Source organism: Photinus pyralis, unplaced genomic scaffold (genome assembly GCF_008802855.1).
Source record: "Photinus pyralis isolate 1611_PpyrPB1 unplaced genomic scaffold, Ppyr1.3 Ppyr1.4_LG10, whole genome shotgun sequence".
Classification (NCBI taxonomy): Eukaryota; Metazoa; Arthropoda; class Insecta; order Coleoptera; family Lampyridae; genus Photinus; species Photinus pyralis.
Genome location: NW_022170250.1, coordinates 4,705,351 through 4,725,327, shown reverse-complemented (window position 1 = coordinate 4,725,327; position 19,977 = coordinate 4,705,351). Strand labels below are relative to the sequence as shown.

General features: G+C 37.5%; 1 protein-coding gene across 1 annotated transcript; it reads right to left on the bottom strand.

Annotated features, from left to right (window-relative positions):
- Positions 1 to 6,822: 6,822 nt before the first annotated feature.
- On the bottom strand, positions 6,823 to 13,306 carry LOC116162252 (vanin-like protein 2). Its single transcript, XM_031475825.1, has 5 exons — positions 13,208 to 13,306; positions 13,029 to 13,160; positions 12,208 to 12,985; positions 7,204 to 7,471; positions 6,823 to 7,153 (listed from the first exon to the last, which is right to left on the bottom strand). The coding sequence occupies exons 1-5, from the start codon at positions 13,268 to 13,270 to the stop codon at positions 6,889 to 6,891; spliced, it is 1,506 nt and encodes a 501-aa protein (XP_031331685.1). The 5' UTR covers positions 13,271 to 13,306; the 3' UTR covers positions 6,823 to 6,888.
- Between the last annotated feature and the right edge of the window lie 6,671 nt (positions 13,307 to 19,977).

The window sequence follows — 19,977 nt, the reverse complement described above, 5'->3', positions numbered from 1 at the left end:
CATTTTTGTATCCATTTGGGCTACTTGGACTGTCTCTAGCGCACACGTGTTACATTTTTTTTCAACTTTATTGCTAATTTACAATCTACTCGAAATAATACAGAGTAATTAGTAAATCGTATACAGCGTGTAGGATATAACTTGAGCCAGGCACCGCCCATCGACGGTTCTCTAGAATTTATAAGGTTAGATCTTCAGGCCATAGCCGGTGTAGTCTTCTGTTGTTCAGCGGTTGGGTGATTAGTACACTTATAAGTTGGTTGTTGTGAGCGGTGTTGCGGTCTTTGTATTTGATTGCATTTGATTTAACTACATCGTTTACATAGGGCATGTCTAGGTCAGTATGTAAGGTTAAGTTTGATATGTACCATGGAGCATGAACAATTCTCCGGAGAGTTTTCGACTGGAACGTTTGAAGGATCTTGGTGTTAGATGGTTTACTGCAGCCCCACAGCTCAACTTCGTAAGTCCACATAGGCTTGAGTATGGTTTTGTAAAGAAGCAATTTGTTTTCAAGAGATAACTGCGAGGATAAGTGCGAATTTCTATTAAGGAGCCAGTTCATATTTTTAAGTTTTAAGTCTAGCTGTCGTTTCTTTGCTTTAATGTGTGATTTCCATGTAAGTTTTGAGTCTAGGTGCAGGCCTAGGTATTTTATTTCTTCATGGATAGGAATGGGGTCGTTATTAATTGTTAGTTGAGGACAGATTACTCTTTTTGTTGTGAACGTAATTTGTACCGATTTGTTTGCATTAATGTTTATTTTCCACTTTTTTGCCAGTGTTGGATGAGAGTAAGGTAAGATGCTCCTGAAGTTTGGCTGATGCACTAATGGGGTTTGAGTCCGCGCACATAAGAGCGGTGTCGTCGGCAAATGTAGCCATAAACGTATCGTTTGCCTGCGGAATATCTGCAGTGAACAGAAGGTATTAAAACGGACCAAGAACGCTACCTTGCGGAACTCCTGCTCTGATCGGGCGATAGCTTCACCGTATTTAAGTTGGAAAAATCGGTCTTCAAGGTAGGATTTCAGTAATAGATAGAATTGATCTGGCAGATTCCTTTTGATCTTGTAGAGTAGGCCGTTGGCGAGTGGCGATCAAGTTTGGCCACCCAAAAAAAATATTTAGCGACACATGACTACTCATAAATCATAATCGAGATTAAGATTCTATTGTAAGCAAGCAATGTAAGCAATAAAATGCGAGTATAATTTATATTACTGGACAAGCAAAACACAAGTTGAAAAGTAAAAAAATAAAAACTGTATTAAACCGTAATCGACAATGAGATTGGAACAAGAAATCGTTACATGTAAACAGTACGCGCTCTTTCGATTTATTGAACGATAAATTGGACAATCAGATCGTTACGATTTATCGAAGCCAAGATCGTAGCGTCTAAACCGCGCTTTAGAAATGCGTGAAATGCAGGGAATGGGCGATTTTCGGGTGGTTTTTAGGGGTATTAGCAGATCAAATTACCGCGTGGCTTGGGTTGGTCAAATAAATAGGATTTAACATGTGTGTTCATGGTCTTTGTCTTGTAACCGGCTGAAGTGTAAAGTACGGCTTGTCTTGAAATATTTTGTGATACCTTAATCATTGCTGTGTACTTTTGCTTTGTTATATCAGGTGAGGTATTTGCTTTATTCAATTAATCCATAAATGTGTGTAACTTGAATGCAGATTGTAACCCTTTACTTATGTACTTACTGGATTCGATCACTTGTACCTCTTAATGTGTAACCTTTGTTGGCATTGGCAATCATGTTTCATTGTCGGTAGGGCTGTATCTGTGCTTTACATACTTGCATTGTGTACATATTTAATTTGTATTGTGCTTTTTAGTCACTCTCGATTATTTCATTGCATTTCATTATATTTGCTTATTTGGGACTGTTGAGTAATCAAGAGGGAAGTGAAGTGTGCTTGTTTAGAGGGGATCGAGTTATTCAAGTTTATACGGCCTTGGTGAATCTAACACTAACATTTTCACTCGTTCCGAACCCAACAACTTTAGCCCAGGTTTACAGGGACCCCACTGGGCCTGGGTACTCCTCCCGCCCGGCGAGGTATATTTGACATTTCTTTTGTTTTGTCCGATGTATGTGTTGTAAGGAGGCTAAGATCATCACAATACACCTAGCATTGCATGACCTACTTCACGGAAGTCGAGGTTCTACATAGGTACACCCCCGTGCACCGTGTAACTGAGTAAACGTGGTCTAAACCTGAGATCTTGTAGACTTCCACAAGCACATGGATATTAGTTAACACCTCGCATGTTGTAAATTACGTATTAGCACAGTGGTGGTTGAAAAATATCTGATTTAACAAATGGCACAATTCACATAAGTACATAAGAGTAAACTACATAAAATACTTTACCCGACACCAAAGTTGTTGAATCCTACGCACAAACACCAAAAACAAAGCTAAACTATTGATACAACTTAAAATACAATAAAGCCCACCACCAACTAGCTTTAACAAACAACAAGTGATCAGGTGACGCCAAGCACTCTCAAATCCCCAAACATCCTCCGGAAGCTACCAAAAAAAATATCGACAGGTGGTGACGGCGGTGGCTCATGTCCACAGAATCTCCAACTACTTGACCGGTTGCATCCGACGTTGAAATATACAGGGTATTTAAAGGGATATAGACATCTCGAGCTTGTGTAACAAACATGATGTATAGGGTGCTTCGTATCGACAATCAATAATTTTATTTTAATATGTGGTAATTACCGATTCCTTTGAGGTATGTACTAACTTGTTGTTTGTAACTAACAATTTTCTCCGTGAATGAAGCAGTCACGGGGGTGGTAAAAAAACCGTAGTCAAAATTGAAGTACGACACCTAATTCCGTGATTGTCTTCGACATCCAACTGTAGGCTCGAAACCCCGAAACCAGAGGCGGGCTACCCATCTTGCAGGAGCGGGATTACGCTAATCAAAGCTCTTCAGTTTAGAATCTATGTGCGATAAATGAGTGGCGATTCAATAATTTCCACATATCTTGTTTTTAGTTAAATTTGCCTACAAGGCCATGTAATTTTCCATCTTGCTTTTAACAAAAGGACTTTGTGCACCAAAGATGAGTCACATTCTGTCTATTTCACCCTTTCTTCCTGGTACCTGGTTACCTGACCCATAATTCCCAAAACATGTTTTTAACCTGTATGTTACCTCTTGAAGTTTACCTGCTACTTTTTGTGATGTTATAATTTTATGTTACGCATTCACATCATTACAAACAATTAATTTTACAACACAATTTGATATTAATTTGACGGCTGGTTTTTTTATTGGTAAGTTCTTTTTTCCCAGCCTATTTCTATTTTGATTCGGTGAACTACCATTTTCAAAGTTTATTTTTGCAATGTAATTTATTTCGACTTAAATTTCCGAGCTTTCACAATCATAATAATTGCGATCATTATTAAACAAACTTTTCACAATTTGAGTGTTTTATTTTACGTTCCTTCCCTACTGTGCTTCAGGTCAAAGCGTTGTCTACAACTAACGTAAGGGGGCCCTGCCTTAGATGTTCGATCACGTGCCACTTTTCAGTCAGTGTGTGTTAAGATGTCCGTTTTCAAAATTTCAAACAAGTACCGTTGACGTATATAGAGACACCGCTGGAAAATACGTTCACTTTGAAACAATGCAGACTGTCCAACAATGTAATAATTTCAATGTCTGCATTGCTTGTATGAAGGAAGTATTTTTGTTCAGTTCATGCAGGTTCATTTTTAGCGCTGTAGTGTACTTAAACCCCCCCAGGTTCTACGCTAACTTCACACCCCAAGAACACAGAAATAAAATCAACCCGGCAACGTTTAACAAGTTAAAAAGTAATCGTAAACGATTTACATAAAGCGCATTTCCACTTGCATTCATTTCCCATTTATAAGATGCAACTTCTGATAAAATCGTAAAAATCCGGCCACAAATATGAAAGATAGCGTTGCACATGGGCAATCCATTTTTGACGTGTTACTTCAATTTCAGTTTATGAGAAATGCGCAAAAGAAAATTTTGAGACTGGCGCTCGATGATCCTTTATCCCAAGTGCCTATGTATCAAATTTCATTTAAATTCTTCCATAAATAAAAAGGTTGGCGCTGCGCATGCGCAAAACCAAATTTTGAAATTGGCGTTTGATTTTCCTTTATCCCAAGTGCCTATGTATCAAATTTCGTTTAAATTCTTCCATAAATAAAAAAGTTGGCACTGCGCATGCGCAAAACCAAATTTTGAAATTGGCGTTTGATTTTCCTTTATTCCAAGTGCCTATGTATCAAATTTTATTCAAATACTTTTATAAGTAATAAAGTTTGCAATTCGGTTTATAAATGGTCGAGATGCGAATAGGGCACTGTGAATTCGATTCAACTTTTGGCATTGCGTATAAATTATATGGCTAAAGCTATGCCCATATTGAATTTCATGCAATTCAGTTCATAACTAACGGAGATGTAAAAGCGATCGAACATTTCTAAACAAAGTTATCGTTCACACGGACAGATAGATGGACAGACAAAGGAACAGACGGACAGACCAGCATGCAGACGACAGATAGCAATGCAAAATTATAAACGATCTCTAGGATCGTTAATAAACGGCAAAAGTGTAAAATTATGGAACATGTAAAAAACGGTTTTTGTTTTTTTTACAATAACTTTTTTTGTAAGCGGTACAGAAAAAATTCCTTCCTTGGTACAAGACTCGACACCATAACGAACCAAATAGCGAAAAAGTAGAACAATAGCTCTTAAGATAAAGAACTAGTAGCGTCGCAAAACGAGCGGACGGACGGACGGACGGACAAAGTGGCCACAATAGCGCTTTTTTTTTTATTTTTGTGAAAATGCGCTAAAAATGCCCCCCGAATGACTATTCCCTCCAAAACTAAACAAGAACCCCGCTTAAATTTGAAAAGTGGCACTTGATCAAACATCTAAGGCAGGGCCCCCTTACGTTAGTTGTAAACAACGCTATGACCTGAAGCACAGTGGGGAAGGAACGTAAAATAAAATACTGAAATTGTGAAAAGTTTGTTTAATAATGGGTTTTTTATTGGTAAGTTCTTTTTTCCCAGCCTATTTCTATTTTTATTCGGTGAACTACCATTTTCAAAGTTTATTTTTGCAATGTAATTTATTTCGACTTAAATTTCCGAGCTTTTACAATCTATTAATAATTGCGATCATTATTAAACAAACTTGTCACAATTTCAGGGTTTTATTTTTCGTTCCTTCCCTTTAAGCGGGACCTTGTTTAGTTTTGGTGGGAATAGTCATTCGGGTGGCCATTTTTAAACGTTGCCGGGTTGACTTTATTTCCGTGTTCTTGTAGTGTGAAGTTAGCGTAGCACCTGGGGGTTAAGTACACTAAAGGTGTAAAGGAGAACGACAGATACAAACAGGGAACCGATAAATATGAGTGAAAATATTGGGAAGGAAGCATACGTTAAGCGATTGTACGAAATGTCGAAACTGCGCTAGTCGTTTTTGCAGAGGACGTTGTGAATTTTCAAGTTTAACGTGTCCACTGAGTGGATCCAGAAGAAATAAATTAAGCCAAGAGCGAGAAATCATAACCATTAAACCAGCTTCGCGTTGCGGCCTAAGATTTTCGCAACATTTCCAAGAAAAACGAGAGAACGTTGAACATTTTCCGCGAAGCCACGCCCGTCAGGATTTTGTAACCGGTCCGTGTCGTTACACCTACATTGGGAACAATTAATGAAATGATTATCAGATTATCCTCGTGTCCATTCCGTTTGATTTTTTGATTTTTTTAGTATTTTTAGCCATAGTGTCAAAACCGGCCCCCTGACGGAGAAGGATTCAACTAAATTAATTATATTTTGGTTGATTCTCATTGCCCAAGAAATGCTCCTTTCTAAGATACCAAATTTGTTACAATCGGTCAAACGGTTAAGAAGTTAAAGCAGGTTATTGCAAAAACAATTGAACGTCCCGCGTTGTGAAAAATTAATGTTTAGTTTATTATGGGAAATTTAAAGAAAATGCAATTTTAAAATTTAAGATAGCAGTAACGCCCTCTAGTGGTCATTTTTAGAACTTGAAAATATTTTCCAGCGATTCTTCATAACCGATTTACCCAAAAATTTTTTTTACCCCTAAGTCATATGACGAACGGTTCTCGATATATGGCCGAGGAACAGTCTTATTGGGTCACCCGGTACGTAAGAAAAGACAAGAAAAAATAAAATGTGTTTCGTACAGAACAATGCAATACCTGGAAAACCTTTTATGGAGAAAAAACCTGGCATAACCCACACAAATACAAAGAAAATCCAAAAGAGAAAAATATACAAATCAAACATTAACTCGTAAAATAATAAATTATATGTACAAAAAAAAACATCAAAAGCATATCTGTACTCCAGCATTGACGTCACTTAATTTAGCGCGAGAAGTACATGTGAAATTGCCAGTAGTAAGTACTTATATTAAGGTCTATTATCGCACAAGAAGGAATTTTAACTAAAGAACATCTTTTTTGTTGCCACGAGCACAAGATGAAGGACCAACATACACAGCAAATAATCAAGTTGTATAAGGTACTTCCTGCAGGGAATATAGTTAAGCAATTCATACAGAGAAACATAAAGTTAGAGAACCCCCTTCTCGTATTGCTTACGCACCGCTCGGCAGCGGCCACGAGATAAGAAAGGAATCGAGCTGCATGTAGTTCTCCCTCCAAGGAATTGTTATTTGGTTAGTAGTAATCGAAGGCAAACGGTATTAGAAGCATATGAGAAGCGACAAAAACTTCGTTACGAATTAATTAAAAATGTAATTGACGCAACTGTCACAAGCGTTCTCTTACAGATATAGGTACAGAATGTTAGGCAAGAGAATCGCGATTAAAATCTCTTCCGTAAATACCAAAAGTCATCAGACGATTTTGAGGTTTCTTTAAGAGATACGTTCGACGAACACGTTTATTACCCAGTATACTTCTCCACTCAAAGTCGTCAACGTGGATCGGTTCTATGTTACTGAGCAGAGAGTTCGGGAACTGGAACTTGTTAGGGTCCTCATCGAACTCCGCCTCTATGACGATTTTCTTGAAAGTTGTCGGCCACGAAACGGTGTTATAGTCTCGAAAACTGAAATGAAAGTAGCGCTCACCCCATCAAGGAGATCGGTGTAGACTCACCGTTTGCCACATGAACTCAATGAGTCGTTAAGACACGCAACGACCGCGCAAACTTCGATGCCTCCGTTAGAGACCCTCGCGAATGTTCGCGTCCCACTGAAAGCCACCATATGGTATTGGTAGTGTTTTTTGTCGTCGTTCACCGGCTTCGCCTGCCATTCGAGCTCTAGTTGAAAGTGGCAACAAAACTGATGGGTCTCATTGGCGCCACTGCACACGCTGGTATCTACGTTGTTGTTACCTCGCAGCACCAACTTCGACGTGTAAGCTGAATAGGTAGGGACATAGAGTAAATACAATAAGAATTCCAGACGCTTATTAATTTATGGCCACCTTTCACACACCTCATAAGTAGATGTAAGCGTGGGAAAATTACAGTGACTTTATATTTATAGGGCCTACATGATGTGGGGTCGGCGACATCTGGGCGCCATCCCCGAGCGTGGTTTACTAACTTCCTATCTTCTTCTGTAGGAAAAACTCAAGAATCACCACGTTAGTAAACCAGGGCTCGGGGATGGCGCCCGGATGTCACCGACCCCACATCATGTAGCCCCGCCCCTAAAGAATTGTTAATTATGCGGCCCGGTAGGTCCAGCTAGGCCGCCGGCCAAAGTGAGATTAAGAACCCCCGTTTTACAAATAAATTTGCAAAAATTGCGTTAAAAAGAGATAATTACAAAAAAAGTTAAATCACTGTTTGTTAATTACTTTTTTAACTTGTTGTCTACCAACCTAACCCACTACACATTTACAAATACCCATGCCCGTACCCGGACTCGAACCAGAGACCCTTAGTACCGCAGTCCAGTTTCAACTCAACTGCGACACACGGGCGGGCTTAAGAATGATGTTATTGTTTGTAAAAACATCCAATCACATGTCTTAACAACATTGTTAGCTAGCAACATAATTAAGTATGCTGCATGGCTTTATAATACGGGCCGATAATCATTCTGAAGTTAACAATTTTTTTTATTTTCTTTTTGGAATTTTACATAGCGTTTCATGCACAGGGTGTCTCATTTTCGACACTTTTATTTTAGCGTTTCATGCACAGGGTGTCTCATTTTCGACACTTTTATAGGCGTTATGGGCTCTTTTTGGGTCAAACTTGCAATGGTAAAATCAAAATTTGCGCATTTTTGCTTCAGAGATACGAAGATAAATCAAACAATTTGTCAGAATGACCGTAAAAACAGAAACAAAAAAAATGTTTCTTGAAAATTATTGATAAATAATCTGCCGTTTTCAAAATAAATAATTATACAGTACTATCGGGTAAAAAAGTTATTGGATCTAACTTAATTTTATTTAAATGGCATACCCTGTATATTTCAATCTAAATATAGCATATTAAATTCTGTTTTTTAAATATAACACTGAAAAAATTCAATATCGATTCAAAAAGGTTAAAAAAAGATTTCTTAAAAATTCAAAAATTCGTTTGTAGTAATTTCTAATTTTTTCAGTGTGAGAAAAAAGAGCGATAGTTCATAGAAAACAGTTCCTTTTGTTGAGACCTGAATGGGTAAAACGTGTGGTTGCCCCCCCCCCTCACCTTTCCCGTTTTCAAAAGTTTTACTTGCCACTAAAGGCATGCGCATGTAAAATGGTATTAGACTCTATTAGTGTGACGTCAAATTTGAGCGGGAAATTCGAAATGCTGGACTTGGCTGTTTCACTGTCGAAGATATTGACCCTCGTGGGCGTTTGTTGAACGGTATTTCGGTTTGAAATTGCATTTTTATGTCTAAAGACGTTAAGAGAGAAACTTTTAGATGAATTCTAAAGAGTCTAAAGTGTGAGAGTGAAGGAACTATAGGTAAATAACAAGTTTTCCGTTGCACGTCATTACTGGAATAATTTCACAATACCAACCTAAATATTTAAATGGGATGTGTTGTTTATAAGTTAAAAACAGTTTTTTGAAATTAATACGGTTGGTACAGAATGCGACGTTGGCGCGAATCTGTACTATGCATTTAAGGTTATGTTGCTATCTGTCACCCATTCTGTCATCACCTTGCGTGTGCTTCGAATAGTCTAGTTTATAGTAGTTTCGTGCCTTTTTATCAAGCTTCTCAATTCCACAAACCAAACTGTTCTTTTCAGAACAACTTTTTGTCGTACTGTGAAGCGTTATTTATTACGATGACGAAGGATTTGGACAGCACTGCTAAAAAATGGTAGCATCTTTAATTCTGTATTTTGAACAAGAGCGTGACCATGGAGGGGGCTTGTTACCTTTGCAGGTAGTAAGAGAGGTAACAAAAGCATAATTTTTACATTAGGTACCTACTAAGTAATTATCGTAGAGAGTGTCACAAGCTTTAAAGTAACAGTATCTCCATGGTAAGTACCATATCAGCGGCAGTGAAGAAGAATGAAGTGTTGAAATCGCCTTCAAAGAATCGTCCTCGCCTTAAGCCTGTGACAAATGTATCTAATTTGAACGTCGATGGTATTAGAAACACAATTTATAAGATGTACGAAAACAGTAAGTTGATCACAATTTTTATAATCAGTTGCAGAAGTGCATGTTACATTTGGCATTTGTGCATGCACAGCTTCGTGAAAAAGTCATTTTTCATGGTTCATTGGCATCATTGCGAACAGTGCTAAAAGACATTGGATTTAAATGGAAAAAACGAACCCAGGCGAGGTCTAATGGAACTACCCCATGTGGCAAGTAAAAGAATTCGTTTTCTGCGCCAATACAAAGATTTGTACCAATTTGTTTTTCTTGATGAAACGTGGATATTCCAAAATGGCACTATACAACGCCCATGGCAAGATAGTAATGGAAGAAGTGTGAAAACTATCAAAACTGATGGAAAGCGTTTGGTTTATTATTAATAGTAGTGGTAACAATAATTATTATAGCAAAAAATATGTTACAGACAAATAATTCTGCATGCTGGAAATGAGGAAGGATTCATACCTGGTGCAAATTTAATATTTGCATCAAAAACTTCAAGTCGTGATTATCACGGAGAAATGAACCAGACGAATTTCTTGCATTGGTTTCAAAATCAATTGCTTCCAAATTTAAGTGAACCGTCTGTCATTAATTCCCAGAATTAAACCAGAAAAAACATATTTGGTTGACCAATTAGCGGAACAATATGGTCATAAAGTGTTGTGCCTTCACCCTACCATTGTATTTTTAACCCTATAGAGTTAATATGGGGTATAACAAAAACTTATTATAATAAACATATTGGTAGAGATGAGAGAACAGAGACTGATTGTTTAAATATGTGGCAAGAAGCAGTTAATGTCGTGACACCAGATATATGGAAAAATTCAATCAAACACACTGAAGGTGAAATAATGAAATGGTCTGAAAGAGAAAAAATGTTAGATATGCAAGATATACTACCAATTATAATAAATTTAGGGGAAGATATTGACAGTGACACAGAAGATTCTTGTTAATTTGCAAATTAAGTAATTTGTATTTATTTAATTGTAAGATTATAAAATAATTACATAAAAGTGACTTATTACTGCAAAATACTATCCCCTGGCTTTGATGGTCAAGTATGACATGTAAATTGTGAAGCCTTTAAACCATGTAGAAAAGTTAATTAATGAATTTATCGAAATTGCTGTCGGTTCTTAACTTCCCAGTATGCACTTCAAAGTGTTAATCCTTACATAAAGCTCCAACATTAAAAAGTCGATCGCCTGTAAGCAATTGATAATCGGTACATTCCTGTACACGTAGATATCTTGTACTTCATGACAACTGAATATAGAGTTAAGATTTGTAAACTATATAGGTTGTCTGGTGGGTTTATTTTTGTATAATTTTCTTGTGTTAATGTTTATTTGATTCAAGTTTTGAAGATTGTAAGGATATATTAAATTATGAGTAGGTACTGGGTGGAGTACTACAAAAAACCTGTGGTTTTATGGCGGCAATTTAAAGGTAATTTCAGGCACGTAAAAGCGATTCTAAAATTGTTGATATTATATGCGTAGTAGGTCAAATGTGTAAGCAGTAGATACAATGATTTGAAAATAGTTCTATAGCATACTAAATGTTTGTCAACGCTGCATAAGAACGACGTCAGAAAATTAATTACGTGCAACGGAAATAGTATATTGTTACAATATTATATACCGCGGGACTGAAGTAGTACTTTTAATCACGAAGGTAAAGTTTATGGCCCGACCAAAGGGAGGGCCATAATTTACCTGAGGGATTAAGACCACTACTTCAGTCGTAAGGTATATACGATATTTTTCGTACTTCCGAAACTGAAACACTTAATATGAATGGAGTTAGAGAACGCGCTCTTTCGAAAAGTAGCTGCTTAACAAGTTACCATAGGAACGTTGCGTTGGTACGACAAACCCTATGCTATGGTAACAAAAATAATTTGGAAACTGTCATTGCTAGTGTCATAATTTTGGTGGTGGGTGACAAAGGTGTATTTGATATTGATAAAAAGCAGCCAAAGTAGGTATAGAATTGATACCACCGAAATCCAAAAAACTATATGAGCAGCAGTACGATGCGTTTAAGAAGTAGTGCCGCATACAAAATGTGGAACAACCTACTGAAATTGCCTTGTTAGTAATTTCATCCTTCCGGGATATTCGTCTAAATTTAATCCCGGCGGGACAAAAAGTGACACTTCAGTACTTGTCATAAAGGAGTGAAGTTCTTACTTTAGTCCCGGAAGTACGAAAAACTTATTATTTTACCTATACGTACGTTTTTCTAAACTAGATTTACGAGAACGCGCATTTCGTAACTAGGCGCTCCTCGACTAACTATAGCGCCATCTCAGAACGAGGAGACCGGATATCGGCACGCTAATGAACGTACGATTTTCTATTTTTACGGTTAGTTACACCCCTTTCAAAAGCAGATGAAAGCATCTCCTTAGCGAAAATTAGCAATGCCATTTTATCCTATTTGTTTGTAACTTTTATTGTATTTCCTCTATGGTAGGGATTAGTGTAAAGCAAGGGGCGGCGCTTTCTTACGTTTGAGATTGTCGGACAAGATGCGAAATTCGTCCATTTCTTTTGCTTTTCGATCGACGGCGCGCGTATCCTTCGATCTCGCCGCGGCACCGGGAACTTTGGCGACCAGTCCCTTGGACGCGTCAGCTCCCACTATGGCGAAGACCAATGGGCCTGCGGCGCCTTGGTAAATTCCGCTACCTCCGCTACCTTTTTGTCGATCGTTTGCACCAGATGCCAGGAGGGTGGAGTTTGTGGCGTACGCCCAATGCTGTTGCGTCTGGAGCGCCGTCAGGAAGGGCATTTCAGAAAACCACATTGAGGAGAAGAGGATAGATTTCACGCCGTACTGCGTTACTAGATCCAACGATGGTTTGCGAAACATAATGTCGAAACAGATGAAGGTCGCGAAGGTTTCGTTGAAGTCTGTGCGGAAAATTGAGATGTCCGGCTTTTCGGGGCGGGTCATGAAGATTTCGCCGAACAAGTTGTACTTGCGGTACTTCGAGATGATGGCCCCCTTTCTGTTTAGCACAACGTCGGTGTTGTAAAAGCTCCAACCATCCGCGGGGCACTCTTTTCCACTGCAGGGAGTTCTTTCGTACAAGTTCAGAGCAATGTACGTTTGGTAGTTAATGGCAGCACAGGAAAGAGAGGTGAGGAAGGTTGTAGTCGGACCGTGGCATAGTGAGGTGTCATTTACGGCGACCTCAACTGTGTACGGTAGTAAGTCGGCGTGCTTAAGAACAAGAGCATTTTCCGATAGTGTCGCCTCTGGATAAACGACTATGTCTAATTTCTGAAAATGGAAACTGAAGACATTATAAAAAGCCGTGGCTCACCGATGTCCGGTTCAATTGGTCCAAAATCTGTATATATCCGTTGATGTTTTTGCTCAACCTTTCTTCTGGTGACAAATGTCGGTCTTGTTCTGGGAAATATTCGACGACCGCCGCAGTGTAATCTGCATGGATCTATAGTACAAACGTGAGAATTTAGCCACCCTCGTAGCTATACTTACTCCCCAAAATTTGTATTGCAAGTAAAACAAGATGACGATCCAAGTCATTTTAGACTTTTGCATAATTGTTTTTTAGCCGAGCAACTGTGTACTAAGTGATTAGGAAATAGATTACTTTTATCTCGATATGACAAATGTAGGAACCAAAGTTTATCTGAGAATGGTCACGTTATCATTGAATATAAATATTTATACAAAAAAGTGAAGACTGTAGCAGTTCTAATCGCATCCGCTGTCCAACGATCCTAAGGTGGTTGAACATTTTAACAAGCACACCTAAATTGTGCAGATAAATCGCATAAGTAACTCCACATCTTTCCCATTTGAAAAAAATCCATTCCGAAATCTTTTATAAATAAAGTGCATGAAATACTTTGTTAATTATCCGGACCTTCTCCAGTCCGGAAGGTCTCTGAAGGTCCTGGGCACGGTAACCTTAGACTAAAGTTGTATTTCAAAATGAACGCGACTAAGAATGAACTGAACAAAATGCAAAATGAGTAAAGCTAAATTAAGACACTACTTCCTTAATATAACAAGCTATCATTTAGTTGCAGACATCATTTTTAATTTTTTTAAACAATTTTATTTGCAATATGTTAATGTTGTAACCTTTTGTTAAATTTTGAAAATAAAATTAAAATAAACAACACCAAATGCTTCAAAATTATTACTTGGACAGTAACTGCATTGTTTCGAGGTGTAACACTAGACCATGATGGTTTAAGAAAGGGTGTAACGTATTTTCAGTGGTGTCTCTATATACGCCAACGGTACTTGTCGTTTGAAATTTTGAAACCAGACATCTCACTGTGTCGTGGTGGTAGTTGGTAGAAAGCAGTTCCTTTTGTTGAGACCTTTAATTATAATGGCCTTTATTTTTGAGTGGGCGGGGCTGCAGTCAAGGCTGCTCTACCAACCCAGCCCACTATACATTTACAGATATCCATGCCCGGACCCGGATTCGAATCAGAGACCTTTAGTCCCGAAACCGAGCCACGTGGACCGGCAAGATAAAAGTATCACTGTTAACTCCCCTCCCCCCCTTCCACTCATCCACTGATCTCTACCAACCAATTAATTCGATGAGGCTTTTTCATTAGTATTACCATGAAGGGCAAAACGGTAAACGCCCCTCTTCATTTTCAAAAGTTTGACTTGGCTCCACTAAAGGCATGCGTATGCAAACACGTTTCACTTTCAAAAATCGTATCTTAGTAAATAATTCATGCCCCCCCCCCCGCCCTCCTCTTCAAAATAGTGGCGTCTGGCACACTTTCAAGATATAGGCTATCTATTTTAAAAAAATTCCAGGACTCTGGGACCATTCCCCTAAAAGTAGTCTGTTCATTTTTTTAACCTCAAAGTATGTGAAATAATTTCAAATGGAAGCGTTCTAAATTTTCATGTCTATATCTCAAATGGTTTGAGCGTGACGGCTTTGGTTCCACCCTTAATGGCAACCCTGTATATTAAATATCTCCTCTACAAACACTTACCTTCCCCACCAACCGCTGAATCTAAATATTGAAATCCGAAAAATAAATATACATACACCCATCATAAACCAAATTGAACGTTTGACATATCAAAACACGCAGGTGTGCCATTACTTAACAAAGTCACTAAAAATCAGTTAAATTTCCCTAGAATTGTCACTAAAACGTTTTGTAAAACTCCTTGGCAAAATTCGACCGCATGTGAACTGGAACTCTTTATCCGATATCCGATTATTTTATATACTCCTCAAAGTAAATATGCACTTGATTTAATAATTTTTAGACCGGTTTGAAAAAAAAATCCCATCTTAGTAATTGTCATGTTTCACAATATAAAAATGTTGGTTGCACCAATGCGGTCGATTTTACTTACTGACTCGTTGACTTGTAGTCACTCCTTAGGTTACAGCTCCTTGTATGAAACTTACCTTTTTTGGCTTTGCCTATGTAAATACCATTATGTGGTAACAAAATAATGTAGTATTGGTATATCCAAAACTTAATTTGGGTAAGTTTGTGATAAGAAAATTTGGGACCGTTGTGCTCAGATAAAGCGCCAATTTTAAATATCAAGATCAAAATCGATATGTTACCTGAATTATATCTTTAAATCAATAAATACTCTCAAATGTAGGTTTTACATCGTGTGCTTTACTTATTATGATGCAAACGTTATAGGTTACAATTTAAACAATATAAAACAATTCTTGTAAGTTTCGTAACTGTGTTACGTAACAAAATTATAGGTAGTAAAGCACACCAGTAAGCTCAAGCAAAGTAGAAGTTGGTCGGAGTGAATAACGGAGTTCTCGTAGATAGGCGTCGCTTATTTTTTAGCAAATTATAAAACAGGAAAAAGAATACTTACCGAAAGGGGGAAAGAAGATAGACTAAGAGACAGTTGTTCTTGTTTGGATCAGCTCAAGAAATAAAATAATTGACATAAACAATAGCTGTTGTCACAATCGAGGATGATTTAATAAATGATCTCATAATATTACAAATAGAGTACTGTAGGATCTAGATCTAAAATGTCAACGTATAAAATTTAACTCAATTTTTAGCAAAAAGGGATCAACCAGTAGGCAGGAAAATTGTCAATATTAAAACAGGCTCTGCAGCCTGCACTCGTCTCGTGCGGATTGCAGTTCTGAGCATCTTAGCAATGCGAGTAGGGGCCCTCTCATTAACATTTCCTCTATTTAAAATATGTTTTGCTTGAGCGATAATCGATTTTCACATGAATACTTACTTGCTATTGGCATTCTCACATGTACTTTTCGTGTCAAATAAAATTATGTTAATGAAGGCTGGAGTAGAGCCACACCATTTACATGTTTCCTATGTACAGGCAATTTATTATTTTACAAGTTGTGTTAGCTCAATTGATCGTACAGATATTTTGATGTGTTTTTGTACTGAATTGATTTATCATGTTTTCCACTGCATTTATGATGTCTTGTGTATTTTGATTTTATGAACTTGTTTAATTGCATTTGATTTGATTATCTGATTTTTATCATACGATTTGAGATGTTTTATTTATGTGTATTTTCTCTTGCATTTTATTGCTGTAGATGATTTATTTCATGATTTGTGTGGCCTATGCCGGGGTTTTTGTCCCGTAGAAGGTTTCCCTGGCATGGTCTTGTTCTGTGCGTAATATATTTATTTTTTCTTGTCATTTCTTACGCACAAAAGTTCTGTCTTTTATTTAATTCCCTTCCCGATTATGTCTCAAGTCCCAACACATAAAAGAACCGATTACACAACGTAGGAGTTCATTCGTGCCATCCATATCGAGCCGACTGCCATCTAAATTCAAGTGTCTCGAAACTTCCATGGTTGCGACTTGAAAGGTAGGTGGCTCAGCTCGTAGTTTTTCTCAGAGGTGCCAATAGTAAGTAAAGGGTAAGTCAACGTTTTCAGTGTCGACTAGATAGACCCCCCCCCCTCCCTCAAGGAACATTACAAAGCATTACACCAAAAGCGTAAACGATTATACAAACAAAAGGATAACAGTATAAAATATGTAATTCTGCATTACGGTTAAATCAAGTCAATTTCAAAAACAAAGATTGAAACTCACAAAAGAATAAAATGCTGCATACAAAACACAAATACGATAAAATAAATGCAAAGATTACAACATGCATTAAATAATACAAAAAAACAACAAACATTTACGGAGCGACGCGTTCGCGACGCCATCAAAAAAGACAAGATGCCAAACGTAACCCACGTTCGTGCCTTCCAGATGACGCTTGCCGCCTTTCCTCTCCTAAAAATCGCGTGATTGCCAGTTCTTAAAAATGTGTGCATCGTCGTAAATTGTATATACAGGGTGGAACCTCTCAAAGTCAATGAGAGAACTTGAAAACATAATAAACAAAAACTGGGAGGAAATCTGGCAAGCAGAGCCACCTACCTTTCAAGTCGAAACGATGGACATTTCGCGGCACTTTTGAATTTGGATGGCAGTCGACTCGATATGGGTGGCACGAATGGACTTCTACGTTGTGTAATCTGTTCTTTTATGTGTTGGGACGTGAGACATAATCGGGAAGGGAATTAAATAAAAGACAGAACTTTTGTGCGTAAGAAATGATAAGAACAAATAAATATATTACGCGCACAACAAGACCATGCCAGGAAAACCTTCTACGGGACAAAAACCCCGGCATAGGCCACACAAATACATGAAATAAATCACCTACAGCGATAAAATGCAAGAGAAAATACACATAAATAAAACATCTTAAATTGTATGATAAAAATCAGATAATCAAATCAAATGCAATTAAACAAGTTTATAAAATCAAAATACACAAGACATCATAAATGCAGTGGAAAACATGATAATTCAGCACAAAAACACATCAAAATATCTGTACGATCAATAGAGATAACTCGTCAAATAAACAAATTGCATGTATATAGGAAACATGTAAATGGTGTGGCTCTACTCCAGCCTTCCGTTAACATAATTTAATTTGCCACGAAATGTACATGTGGGAATGCCATTGGCCAATAGCAAGTACTCATGTGAAAATCGATTATCGCTCAAACAGAACATATTTTAAATAAAGGAAATTTTAATGAGAGGGCCCCCACTCGTATTGCTAAGATGTTAAGAACAAATAAAAGATCCCCCCTTCGTATAGCTAACGCACAAGAACTGTAGCGCGCCACGAAACAGAAAGTAACAGATACAGCGAACAATCAAACTGTATTAGGTACTTCCCTCACGGAATAGTTACGGGTCAATCGAACAGAGCAACATCACACCGATAATCAACTTCTCATAAAGATTCATATAACGGTACTCAAAACAAAACAAAGGCATGGAGTACGCCATGATTCAGATATCGTAGTTTATGCAAAATCAGCAAAATGTAAATAATATCAAATTGTGGCAAGAAATTCAATGATTAAATAGCTAGCACAAGAAAGAATAAAAGGGTTACTACCTGTAAATACACCTTCAAAATACCACCACCAAAAATAATCAAGAATAATAAAACCGGGAAAGCGTGTGCCTTCCGTCGACCTCGTCGCCATCTTCTTCCCATTCTCCCCTAGCTTCGTTACGAAAATCCCCTAGTATTCGGCATCTGCGCAAAACAGTCGTTGGTTATATACAGAGCATATCATATTTTTGTTTCAGATGTAAACGTGTATTGCCTAACCATCAAGGTCACACAACTTCGTGTTTATTTGCAAAAGTTTTGATACGGAAAAATAAGACTTTAGAGAAATCCTAAATACAAAATCAATAATAAAAGTGGCCATGCCAAATTAAGAGATATTCAATGATATATGAAAATTTCCTTCACATCCGACTCTTGGAGGACTCATATTGGACGAACAAATATTTTTTTCTCCAACCACCTGAATAAGACGCTATTTTGTGACAGTGTTCGGTACGTAAAATTGACGTTTTGCGGATTAATCGTTTTCACCATGGCAACTGTACAAAAAGTAGATACTTTTGGTCCTAGTACCAAAAAGAAATTGACCTTGAAAGTTGGCCAATTAAAAAATTACAATCACGGAGATATGTCACATTGACATCGTTTTACATTGCAGGTTATAAGATATTTCTATACATACAAATCAAATCTTTTTGCATATAAATGCAAATAATGATGTCACCTATACGTATGTACATGTATTGAAAATGATTTACGCTCGCTATTTTTATTTAAACCATGTGTAACGTAATTTACATATTCGATGAACGTAATTTTAATACGTATACAACCCGCCGTCGCGCGTAACGCCATCTACTTCAGACCCCTTGCACTATTATCTGTCATTTTGAATTCAAAATTTGAAAAAGTTTATTGCAATTAATTTTAATTAAAAAAACTGTGGTAAGTTTTTTATTTCAATACAAAATATAACAATATTAATTGTGTATACAATAAAATGACTGAAACTGATAGCGACATGGATTGCACTCCGCCAGAGATTATAGAAACGGCAGAACATGCTACCTCAAGATTTGCTCCCTACAAAGTCGCGAGAGGTGAGAAGTAAGAAGTCAGAACGAATAGGTTATAAGTTAACCTAAAAACTAGAGTGGCATGACACGTGAGGACAAGAAAGCAGAAGTTCTTATACTAGTAGTGAAACTGTGACTGAATCTAAATTCGAATATAATTTGAAGTAAAGGGGGTTGGAGAAAAAATTTTATGTTTTATTCGTACAAAAAATGCGTTTTCGGGACTCGGAAGGTTGCTGGACTCCGCTAACGCGTCGTCCAGCAACTATCTTCCTCGTCCCGAAAACTGACATTTTTTGTACTAATGAAACAAATAACTATTTTAAGAAGGCAAATTTTACACGATACCGCGTTTCCTTTTGGTTATTAACGCGATCTCTTCTATAGCTGGACGCAACTTAATGCTCTCTGAAAAGCTCTCTCGGTTTCATCCCCACTTTTTCTATTTTACAAGTGGCTGAAATCGGTTTCAGCGCCCATCTTTATTCTTTCTGCCAGACGTCTCTGGCGGGAACCTCGGCTTTGGCATGTCCCTTGTTGCGCCACGAAACGAATCCAGGTCATCAAAAACGGTCACGTATAACCCATAAATTCTGGCTTATCTCGCGACAACCGGGCGCCATCAACTTTTCTCACGTAATTAATCGACCAATGTCATATTAGACAAACTGGCTTTATAATAAATGAAGGCTCACAGGTCAATTGTTAAAAATATGATTGTGAATTTAACATTGTCTTATAACATGAACAACCAAACAAAAAAA

Bases quoted from the DNA above. Each gene is read 5' to 3' on its own strand.
- LOC116162252 (XM_031475825.1), bottom strand. From the start codon at position 13,270: ATGCAAAAGTCTAAAATGACTTGGATCGTCATCTTGTTTTACTTGCAA. The intron at 13,161-13,207 runs GTAAGTATAGCT...TTTGTACTATAG, and splicing joins TGCAATACAAATTTTGGGGA to ATCCATGCAGATTACACTGC. The intron at 12,986-13,028 runs GTGAGCCACGGC...TTCCATTTTCAG, and splicing joins ACCAATTGAACCGGACATCG to AAATTAGACATAGTCGTTTA.